General features: G+C 36.2%; 1 protein-coding gene across 1 annotated transcript in view; it reads right to left on the minus strand.

Annotated features, from left to right (window-relative positions):
* LOC124634942 (TBC1 domain family member 12-like) overlaps positions 1-13,109 on the minus strand; it is a 50,163-nt gene that overhangs the window by 12,597 nt on the left and 24,457 nt on the right. The window contains exon 2 of the mRNA XM_047170639.1: positions 3,820-4,080. Coding sequence (XP_047026595.1) covers positions 3,820-4,080 — 261 coding nt within the window. The remainder of the gene's footprint in view (positions 1-3,819; positions 4,081-13,109) is intronic.

Genomic DNA, 13,109 nt, shown 5'->3' on the forward strand with positions numbered 1-13,109 from the left:
ATTCTAAAGCACGGACGACACGGAAAGAGGTCAGGCCTAGATAGATAAAATTGTGTCAACCCACACCCCATGGTGTAGGGTGTTTTAAGGATCATTAATCACAATCTGGAAGCAGATATTTCTTTTTTTTTTAATGCTTATAAAGCTCTTGCTGATTGCTCAAGAGAACAAAAAATCTGCTCCTTTTGAGTGCAGAAAGCAGTGCAAGAAAATGTAATTGATGCAATTGATCTATTGCTCGATAAGATTAATATTGATCTCATTGAAATACAGTAAAATCCCATAACTGACCTTTTTGTAGACAAAGAAGGCCGTGATGAACAATCGTGTGAGAATTTTACCATTATGATAAACCTCGGAGAAATAACTAGTGCAGTATCTATGTTATTACTAGCCTTGACTATAGAAGGACGTTTTCCCAAGCACACAATACAAATTGCTGAAGATAATGCATCTTTAACATCCACTTTATGCAATCACATTCATTATGGGGCTTTATCCGAGAGCATATTCAATATTGAGCCTATAACATGATAAGATGTTTAGGTATTTGCTTATGACCTTTATGACGTACTAATAACACCTGTTGTGTACAACGCATGTAGTTTTTTTCAAACGCAAGGCATGATCGGTATGCCTGATCCAATATGGCGATTAAATATTGATTTATTTATGGGTTTATCCGTAGGTTCTCCGAACAGCAATTTATTATTCTGTTCGGTATCGATTATTCTAAATTTAGTTTTCGATTGTTTTTCGATTGGTCTTCTAAGTGATTGTTTGATGTGTTTATCGTCCCGTACACGTATCTTAGTAAGCACTTCTTTATTTACATCCAAGTTAGCACGTGCATGTCGAATAACAGCACGATTGAATAGATTAATCGTAGTAAGCATTAAAATATCGGCTATTATTTTAAGTATGAAATGTATTATTATTTCACTATCACTTACTGGCTATAAAACTGGGCAAGTACAGCTTACACGTGGTAATACGATTTATAACAATGGCTTCATGTAACGTGTTGGGCACATTGAAAGGGTCTTATCAGTTCGTGGTCTAGCCTTCAGACTAACTGGTAATCTTGTTACTATTGTCGTGTCAATGCGCTTAGCTTTCTTTGATTTGTTTTGTCTGTCTGCAGGGTTGTAGATTCTTGATGATGATACGCGGACGAAAAGACCAAATATTAAGATTTCAATAAAAATATTGGATAGCTTTATTATCATTTCATTGTTTATTTAATGAAAACAGGATTAAATGTCTTTACTAACAGGAAAAAAAAATGTTTTATCACGTTTTTTTTGGCCTCAAAAGACAGAAGTAATCTCATTATTGAAGCGATTGGCCTTAGCCCATCCGTACTTATTCTCTTAGTTCATGGACCGAACTTTAAGGTATTCCTTCATTTAATCACGAATCATTCTCTTCATTTCAGTTGTGTACATCAGTAGCCTTATGTACACAACTAATTTGTTAAGAAATCATTTAGGTAGCTTCAAACTTTTTAGCTCCTTTTTTTATACACAAGGAAAATCCTATTTCATGCAAACACTTTGTTAATGCTACACACATATAAGTAGAATTGCGTGTGTCGGCATTTGGTAAAACCCGCTTTGCAAATCGATTGCAGCAAAACCTACATGAACAAAGAAGCTTCAAAATATTAAATCCACACGGTCAGTATATGTTTAAGTTATTTGTTTATTCTACAGGTAATGATGACCTAATATCAATACACGAAGAGTCTCTAAATATACTGCTGCCGTAATCAATTTTAACCAGTCCTTTTCAAAATCAATAGGGAGGGTTCAAAATTTAACGTCCGAGATGATGATGAAGAATCAAAAGCTGTTTTAAAAGCTGGGATCAAACTGTAACTGTATTATATACCGAGTGGGTGTAATGATTGTGCCAAATGGTTCACATATATTTCAGTACACTGAGTCACAGACCACGCCATCATAATTTAAAAGGATTAGTATATCCTGACACGCACGTAAAACGAAATCGCGTTGGAGCAACGACCAACACTATTGGGGCATGTCGACCCACCTACATTCATACACTTGCCTATTAGGCTTTTAATTTAGATATTAACGTCAGTTTCGATAGCAATCGGAAAAGGTTTTTGGCACTGAAAGCTAATAGCAGTAATAAATTAAGCGTTGAAGAGAAAGAAATACACGCACGGTCTGCACGCAGAGAAAATTGCCTTGAACTGTGAATAAATTACTAAAATAATAATAAGAAGAAGACACAAGCAAGGACCAAAATTTTCTTGCCAAGCTGGTCAATACATACTATGCTTTAAAAACAATCAATCTGATAAACAGACTTCAAAATTTTGCAAGAATCTTTAGGACCAATTTCGGCTTTCTATACCAAATCGAGGCCTAACTCCGCGTACATTATTTCAGTAATTCAGTCCGAATGTTAATTAGGCAACAGTTTCGCCGAAGCGTGACGATACAACGTGAAAACAGTTTATTAGGACAGGCAATGTCGGTCAGATACCACCTGTTCACGACCTCGGAAATGTCATCAAGTATAAACCTACAATGGGTGCTGATAGGTCGGAACAAGAATTTGTGTACTTTCTGTCACGATTAGATAGTAATCGATAAAATCGAAGTTCATGATTAAATGGGCCTTTGAATGGTGTTAATGAACTCCAAGGAGTTTATTGCTTTGTCATGAAATTGAATACTATTGAAACTTGTGTGGATATAGAACTATACGTTTGTAGGACTTCAGATCAAAAGCTTAGAGAACCTACTGTGCCAAGTGAAACAAATTGTAAGGCCCTAATCTATTGTTTGAATACTGGTATTCTGAAGGACTTTATTTCTGAAGAAAGTGTTTTGTATGAAGTGCCGTTGACTCCATACATACCTCTTGAAATATTTCAAAGGTTATCAAACACTTATACTACTTAGTGTAAGGCCTAAAGAAACGGATGGTTACATAAACGCTACCAAGGCCTGCTAACATTTGATAGGCTGGTTTAATCGTTTAATATGGGATCTTTATCATATTTCCAAGTATAAGCTTGTAGCCTGGTAATGCTACTTATAATGTTTTGAACTCTGTACTGAGAAAGCTTTTGATTTATCGTGGCAATGACCTTACTGCCACTTGAACTGGGCATGATTGATATTTAATTATAACACAGTACTAAAAGAATTGAGACTAGTAGCGTTGATCGACAGTATAGGGGATTAATCCGTATTTTCCGGGGTCAGCCACAAGTCATCAATATTCCAAGGTTTGGAGAGTACTTATTTAATAGTCTGTCTATATCGATTCCCATTAATTAGATTACTCGTTAGTTGAATCGACTTTAAGTCACTTCATTTTATTCCAACCAAAACTCTTCACTCTTTAGTGTAGTTTTAAGTGACTATAACTAAGCTATACTGAAGAAGAATTCGGGGGATGGTTATGATCAAAAACAAACTGTAATTCGAATTACCTACAATATAAGAGACCATTAAACCTAATGGAGTACACACAAGCGATATTCCAGATAATAAGCATAAATATGATACTACGGCTGCGCAAACAAGTTTCCGTGTAATTGGGACAGAACAATAACATTTACGAGCCGGCTACGTCATCATCTGATGTCTGTAATGCCTTTGCAAAGGTAAACAGCGTTATCGGGTCACTTGAAGTGGATTCTATAGTCAAAGCGCATTTAATTTGCCCTTTACTAATGCAACTATTGTATGGCCATAAGATGCTTAAAATGAAAGACACCAAGACTAACTGAGAAATCATCAGAAGATATTAAATATAGGTTTGATTAACACTTACCTATCATGCTGTATAAGAGCTATAGAGCTGGCCACCAGATCTTCAAACTGCTTCTCACTGGCCGAACTCCCTTGCCTCTTGTGGTGATGAGGGGTATTGGCTCCTGATGACGCTGGTGTCAAAGTCTTCTGAGCTTCAGAGTTCAAGGTCTTAGCAGCCAGGTTGCCACTTGATTTGCTGCCAAACAGTCTCCAAGATACCACTGACGATGGTGATGACTCGTTGTTCTTTGAAGAATTGCTCTTCCATGGAAACACTCCTCTGCAACAAAAGAAAAAGATAATAAGTAAGGGGTTTTAAAGAATGAAAGTTGATTGCACTGATCTAAAATGTCGGTTCACTTTTGTTAGAGGGAGCTTAAGTATCTCATTGAAAGTTCCATTAAAATCTCGTGATTAATGCGAGCAGACAGACGCTTCCTTTGTGGGCAAAGGAAATTGTACATAATGGACGTTGGACACCCAGTTAGGTACTGTCGGTAGCTCTGGCTGTGACTAAAATGCCTTTATTAATAGGATTGACAGCAGCATTGACAGGCATGAATATTTTTCAAATCTGTGCTTGAAAAAAGTGGTAACTTTGAGTATCCATGGCACAGTATGTATTAATATTTAAAAAAAAAATAATAATAATAAAATTTTATTTATCCACAGTTACATAGCTTGCCTTAAAATTAACTTAGGTACATTGATTTGGTGTAAGTAACTATATGTAGTAGCAGACATTGGTTTTTTTGGATCGGCGGTCCCCAAACTAGGCTAGGCCTGTATCTTGAGAGATTTTGCTCTCTTAGCTTGGATATACATCAGATACTATAAATCATAAATGATAATAATCATAGAAAATCAAAGTTTGCAATATTTAGAAATCTCGTCTAAATAGCATTATAACATTTCGCAGATGTAGATTGGCATCATGATCACGTCTCAAATGCATAATATCTCGTAACATAAGCAAGTTCAACTTTCCTATTCAAATTGTAATATTTATATTTTAATGTTAATAAAATTATTATAATAGTTACGAAACCCCATTTACTTAATGACAAATTAAAGCCTTTTATGGTAATGACAGTATAAATGGATAAGCTTTCTTCTAAAATTAACGAGGGGTGACCAAAGGTATTTAAATGTTAATTAATTATGCTTATTAGGCCATTTATGCCTTGAAGTGTTGTAAATACAATTAAGATTAATTAGGGAAGTAAAAGTAAACATTTTCTTGCTGTATTAAGACTATGGCGAGGATAGGAATAGATGAAATGTTAAGTGGAAGAGATGCAATTAGTGTTAAACGATTAGTAGAATAGCTAATCGTTAATACTTAAATTCGAAATTAACTGTCCGATAAGCTTTCACGATAAACTACTACACCGATTGAGATCGTTATGCAAATAAATCGAGACCTGGGAAAGATCAGAAAGTTTCTATGCGTGTGAAAGAAGTAATTCCCTCAGGAAGCCTAGTGAAACTACGGCAAACTAATAATAGTATTGTATACTTAAGGTAATAAGTTCTGCACTTAGCCATGAACGATGTTTCTATTGCTGTTGAAATTGTTAGTACACGCGTGACTGCGTGCTGAGTATCCCATACTTACGGCTCGTTTAATTTCTACAAAGGGACTGTGGAATACATTGGCTTCTCTACCTCAAAACCGACAATTCGTACGGGAAAACATGATATTAATAGCACAAATCAATAACAGTCAATGAATGAAAATGGAGCTGACACTCAAGTGCTCATAACCTTTACCGTTCGGAAGACCATTTCGATAAAACTTTGCTCGTAAAAGTAGTAAAGCTAAAATTAACGACACCAATAACGATAATCGAAATAAATAGAAAACTGCTGACGATCTTGTAGAGAATAACAAATAGGCAGTAGTAATATAAATAAAAGATGAGTAGAAATGAGGTTGTCATTAACGAAGCAGCTGTGCAGGACGGGTAGTTAGTAGTTACATAATCTGTTGAATCAGATGACAATAAATAACCAGTAAGTAGCAGTGACAAGAAAAATAAATTCTAATAAGTGTATCTCGATATGACAGTGAACACATAAAAGTTAGAGTAAAAGCTAATAAGAATTTGTATGGATTAATTCCGAAAGAAGTTGATATGAAATTCAATGGCAGCGAGCTGCGGATGGAGGAATTTATTTTCTTTTTATAAAACATGATTAGAGGCCGGTCTGAAGACTCGAACGTAGATAATCAGTAAAAAGTAGCTGGCACAAAGATACTCCTTATTTTTGAAAGGATTTTGTAAAAAGTACAAAGATTTTGTAAAAAGTTGTAAAAATGTAAAAGGAATAGTAATTTGTGGTACAGAGGTAACTACGTAATAAAATAGGTCTGATTAAAATAAACGCAAATGTCAGGTTCACCGAGAAAGAGCAAAACAATGTTAACAAGAATTTATGTTCACCAAAGCCTTGTTCCTAAAGACTGTAAACCCGTAGACGGCATTACATTACAATGTAACAAATATATGTGAATGTTTGTGAATTCAATGTTTATTTCAATGAGAGTGCCTTTAACAAGCCGCCTTTTTTGTGCGTATAGATGGACCATGTGTGCAGAAAAGTAGATGCATCGAAAGTCGGTGTTCGTTTGTTCTTGGGTTACAATCGATACTAATAAACCTGAAGAGGTTGTTTGTTTGCTTGGATTTGCCAATTTCTGGGACCAACAGGTCCAATTTTAAAAAATATATTTCAGTGTTTGATAATTCAAGGACGGGATAAAGAGCGTTATAACCCGTATTGTATAATACGAATAAATGATTAATACCTATAGGGTCTCGTATACATCATCCCTACCTAGTAACTACTACCTACTGGCTCTACGATACCTACTATCAAAAAAAAAATAACGCACAGTTACAAGCACCCATAGAAGGATCCGAAAACAGTTCTCACCTTACAACCTTTCCCATTTCTCAGTACGCAATAACAAATACAGGACAGACAAACAATACACATCAATCATCAAAACTGTCTGCGTAAACGTAGAACGGAATGTCATTGTGTGATAATTCGCTTGTACCGTGTGGGATGGTATGTTTCCAGCGATAGACGTATTGGCATATTGCGTGAATTGGATTGCTTTATATGGAACTGATTTTGAAAGCTGAGACTGTATCGACAATCACAAAAGGTTTTCGAGAATTTGATTTACTGATTCCTACTACCGATTGCGTCTATATTTTTTTACCCGACTGCCAAAGAAGGAGGGTAATGTTTTTGAGTTAATTTTCAAATCCTGTTTGAATGCAGGTAATTGGATAATCTTGAGACATTGATTGCACGGATACGAATCCAATTAAATATCAGCTACATGTAGTTTGTCTGTGTTTCAGAGTAAAACCATTTAGTAGGAGAACGTAATAAAGTGAAGTCGTTAAGCGCTCAGACGGACACGAAAACGATGAGAAAATTACCGGGAGCTTATGGAACGGAAAACGAAAATGAGCAGTATAGTAGAACTACTTACCTAACACCTATTAAGTAATGGAAAAGTTGCAAATGTAACTGGCTAACTAGAAATTACTAATACGGATGAACGCTGTAAGTTACTCCAGAAGTATGTAACCAACCTGTTTAAACAAACTACAAATAAGGAAACAAAGATTAATTTATATTTAGATCTCGTAATTTTATCCTTAATCACTGCAGTCCAAAAATAAACGATACGAATAAAACCAGTGTAGGTTACTTCATGATAGGATTACAAATTAATAACAAGTTCAGTATTCAAAACAAGGAAACAAAACTCATGGGGCAAAAAACAATAATTATATTCGAAGCATGAACATGCATCATCGTCAAACACATATGCGGCCTTCAGACAATTTGCGTAGTACATTAATATCAAATTGTTTACAACATGAATAAACAGATGTAGACCTAATGGCCCGGAAATAAAGTTGATATTACATCTGGAAGCTTAACACAGGCTCATTCCTCATTTAATATCTGAGCCACGCAGCATCGGAAGGGTCATCAAGATTTCTGTTTACATTCTATCCTTAGTAAAGATGGGATAATAAAATCTCAGAACAGTAACTTTACGAGTGAAGCAACAAGCATTTTATTATTATGTCGGGAAGACCCCGAAGGAACCTTCATCTTTTATTCCTGTACAAAAATGTGTGGACGTAAAAGAAAGAGTGGAGCGTCGTAAAATAAACACCATAAAAAAGATTACGTCCACCATTGATGGCCAACATTGAATCACTGCAAACACACATTGACCTCGGCCAAGAAAGTGTTATCACTATCCACATTGAGCTCACAGTAAAAGCTTTGTAAAGAAAGGACAGAACAACTTGAATACTAGGGAATCTTAATAATAGTCTGCAACCTCTGGCAAATAGCTTCAAGTAATTCTTCCTTATACTGACCATGGTTTGTTATTTCAAGATTGACGTAACCTATTCCACATCTACATAAACCACTTGGAAAGTGTATTGTACGCTCATTTTATTATGTTAATCGACTCGCCAACGCACCACCACACAGGTCGACAGTCTGACAACGACTGACTCCCCACCGCTCGATCCGGTATTTATAACCGAGTGACGTATGCGCACGAGGCGTCATAATAATGACATAACCTATACAATGATGCACATGTACCTGCATACACTACATCTCTCCCTTGTTGTTTTGATTTTAACCTTGTTTCAAAAAGTTCAACAATCAAACTCATAAATATTTTGGTAATTTCTTAAAGATCTATCAAACACCTGCAGCACAACAAAACCACGCTATCAGATCAGTCCACCGATCACACTGCCATCAAACTGATTTACTTTGTTCCGTTTCCATTTCATTTCCCTTTCCATTTAAGGAGACGACAGATATCGGTGATACTGCGGGACACTACATCCCTTCCCTTGTGAAATAAACATAAATAAAAATCCGTCCCTTTGCAGACGGTAACATACCAGCATCTGCTTCAGGCTCAACAAGACAAATTCGTAGCAGTGATATCAGGCCGGCAAGTTTAACTTCAGGTTTTGTAGCCGCTGTTCCGGCCCTGTATTATATCTACACTAGAGATGATCCGTCCATTTGGCAGACATCCCGCCAATCAGTCCATGTGAAATCAAGCAAATCTCAAATATTGCTGTACCTTCAGATAATGAGCACTCATCTTGCTTGGTTCGACTTCACTTAAAACTGATACAGAATGCATTGTTCCAAGGTAAAAGATCGGCATTAGGGTACCTCATCAATGCTTTTCACTCATTCAAAACCGTACGAGCCGTACGAGGAAAGTAATCACATAAGATCGTCCCAATTGAATGGTGACCTAGATGGACTGTTTCCAATTTGATGATGACCATATACTTTGTCACCCATTTAATGGTGACCACATACTTTGTCTCCAATTTAATGGTGACTCCATACTTTGTCACCCATTTAATGGTGACCACATACTTTGTCTCCAATTTAATGGTTTAAATTGTAGTTCTATGTACGAGTTAAGTACTTTGTGTGCCTTGTAAGCAAGAGAATGCTAACTCAACTAATTTTGGTAATATGTAATTTTTAATTTGAGAGTGGAATATCAAAGCCTATCATTATCTCAGCAATGTAACAAACAATCTGGTCTTCAACCCTATTGATCAGCGCTGGTACTTTGCACGTTTCTGCTAGTACACTCGCTGAAATTCTGATATAGGCTTTAAATACCCTACATCAATGTATGTCCAATATCTAGTCAAGAAACTGTAAGCTTCTTAGCATTCAACACCCAACATATGAATACCATACTGCATATAATAGTGCGATAGGAATACTTATATTTCGGTTAGGCATCCAAGAACACTATTATCACCGGACATTGCGATCTGTAATGTTTGTTTGCTTTTCCTAATGTGGTTTTCAAAAATTTAAGTAGTCAAAGAATTATTATGCTTTGATGGTAAGCTTTTTAGTGTCATGGTTACATATTGATTATAACGAAGGTGTAAAGTAACATTACGAATCAGATTTTAACTAATTAGAACCATGTTATGCAACGAACGCACTTTAACAGGTGTCACTAACTTTGCACTATATATTTTGAAGCTGTGACATTCTGCATCACCATAAAATAGAAGAGTCCCTGACCCTCAACTCATGCTCTTCTTCCTTTCAACAAGGTGACAGCAGCTCACAAACAGTTTTCTAGTCGATGCAATTTTCCTTTTGCAAAACAACCGCTAACCTTTCTAAAACATTTGTCTACACATAGATAAATGTGGGATTCTAATTCTATATCTCAATTTCATGAGCAGCTATGCTGCTCTCATGTCATACTTGACCTCATCAATTTGATGATCAGCTTTGTGCTGCTTCCATTTTTCATATTTTACGCTTTTCCAATTTCATGACCGCGTATAGGTAACGTAATATTTTTTTTGTTTTTATGTAAGTATAGTTGGCTGCATAAGTATGTTTATAGTTTCGTTCAAAAGCGCTTACCCTTTATTGCAGCTGACTTTATCTACGTTGTTTTAGTTAGACAACCAGAATATAAAAATATTATTATCTTTTATAGGGACAGCACCCCAGTAAATTTTTAAACGATTTGGTGACTAAGGGCAATTTTACTTCCTATACTTTAAGGAACACTTACTCAGATTATATATTGCAGTAGGACTTAGGAACTTAATAATATTTTAGTTATTATTAACCAAATGTCGACGCAACTGTGTAGTTTAATTAGCACAAAAGAGTAATAAATGTCGATAAATGTAAATAGTGATAAAGTTCTTTACCTCTCGTGCGAGTCCAATTGTCTTACGGTAACCTAAGATTGGTGTTCTAAGATCAATTATTATTAACCCTAACGCTATGGACACAAGACATTATTTTGTTAATAGATATCCATCCCACCACCCATATGGATCTCATCTTATGGGATGGGTTGAGAAAATTACACAACTTTATATTACAAGTAGGTGTGCACTTCAAGAATATATTAATGTGATGATTTATTAACTTGAGATCAATAAATGGATTCTATTTCATATACGTTCATATATGGTTATGTTATTCGCCCCTATGGAAGCATATTCTTCCACAACTCTCAATGTACTTATACTGCTTATTGGTACTGCAATACTGTAAAACATAATTTGCAAATAACAATATTATAATGAGGGCCACTTTGTTAAACTATTTGTAAACACCAATGTAAATCAATAAAAAAGAGGCTAAGATACCAATTAAAATTCATTCAAGCCTGAATCTTGAAGGTTTTAAAAGCACACGCAATCATCAACTTTTGAGAACTTGATTGCAACAATCATCCATGAGCTAATCATCATTAGACAGTTCCCAGAGTAAGTATCTACATTGGAACTCCTTCCAGGTATCATCCTTAAAAGATTTTTTGTCACAGATGAGAAGGCCCAGTTGGGTAAATGATGATGATGTCCTCCTAGCCGATTATCGGCTACGGCGGCTGTACTCACGTAAGGGGATTAGCCAACTGCGCAGGACATATTATAGTGCACAAGCATTTGCGCAGACACAGGTGCACTCACTGTTCCTTCACTCTCATAACCCGATGGGACGGCAATCCGACACGACCGGAAAGAGATCAGGCGCAGGACCGACATTTACGTGCTTTCCGATGCACGGGTGTATCAATCACCAACTCATCAGCCGCGCTTGCGACAGCTAGACCAACGAGGCAGTTGGGTAGATAAAGTAGCATTGTCAAATAAATCACAGATTGCTCCAATGCTTAGTTCCATATTCTTTTGATCTAAGAGTTTTATATCAACCTAAAGTACTGAAATTACAATTGTGAGCTAGCATGTTTACCAAAGATTCTATCTATTGAATACCGAAATTTTGATCCACATTTTCCAGCTAGTATTGCTGCTTGTATGCTGTTCTACTGTTCTGTATCTTCTGGAATATCTCTGTTGTATAACAACCTCTTTAATACAGCAAAATAAAGTAAAAGTATTGAAATTATACCTAGGGTGACTGAGCAACTGTTATAATTAACACTATTATGGGTAGGCAACCCACTAGAGGTGTTGATGGACTTGGATGTTGTGCATAGGTGAATACATACCAGTATAGCTGGGCGAGTTCTTCAACATCCATGGCCAACCCACTACGGTCCCTCAATGTGCTGTTTGTTTAACTAGATACCTAGCACATGTTTGTCATTTGTAGAACCGTTGAGTATATAACCCACCAGTTTGTTCTTGTAATATCCTCTATATTGCAAGCACTTGAATTAAGTTAGTTAAGTACCAGAACAATATAGCAGGTATAAGTTGTTGACTAGACTCTGAGAAGTTAAGTTTGGAAGCTTTTTATGATCCAAATCACCGGGCACAGAAAATATAAAAATTATCAAGATTTACTATTTAGTTGTTGCAGTAGTTGACAACTATCGCCAGATAATTTATGCGTGTACAGTCAATTGAATGACCAGTAGACGTTCACTACCGTTAACTGTCAAGCTGTCACTTTTATGACCAGTAGATATAGACTACTGCCAACTGTCAAGCTGTCAATTTAATGACCAGTAGATATAGACTACTGCCAACTGTCAAGCTGTCAATTTAATGACCAGTAGATATAGACTACTGCCAACTGTTAAGCTGTCAATTTAATGACCAGTAGATATAGACTACTGCCAACTGTCAAGCTGTCAATTTAATGACCAGTAGATATAGACTACTGCCAACTGCCAAGCTGTCAATTTAATGACCAGTAGATATACACTACTGCCAACCATCAAGCTGTCAATTCAATGCCCAGTAGATATAGACTACTGCCAACAATCAGGCTGTCAATTTAATGACCAGTAGATACACACTACTGCCAACCATCAAGCTGTCAATTCAATGACCAGTAGATATAGACTACTGCCAACAATCAGGCTGTCAATTTAATGACCAGTAGAAACACACTACTGCCAACTGCCAAGCTGTCAATCTAATGACCAGTAGATACACGCTACTGCCAACTGCCAAGCTGTCAATCTAATGACCAGTAGATATACACTACTGCTAACCGTCAAGCTGTCAATTTAATGACCAGCAGATTTTTGGAATAGAATAGGTCTTTATTTGCTTAGAATGCAGGCACTTACAAAATAGGATTGTAAACAACATAATAAGATCCGTGTACATTCCGCCTTGTTGGCATGCAAGCACAACAATTATTAAACACAATTGATTATAAGGCAAATAGGTTATTGTATTATATCCTCTAGGAAATCCCACCACTGCTAAAGTCGTCTTGACGACAATTCAACAACCAGCA

Source organism: Helicoverpa zea, chromosome 12 (genome assembly GCF_022581195.2).
Source record: "Helicoverpa zea isolate HzStark_Cry1AcR chromosome 12, ilHelZeax1.1, whole genome shotgun sequence".
NCBI lineage: Eukaryota > Metazoa > Arthropoda > Insecta > Lepidoptera > Noctuidae > Helicoverpa > Helicoverpa zea.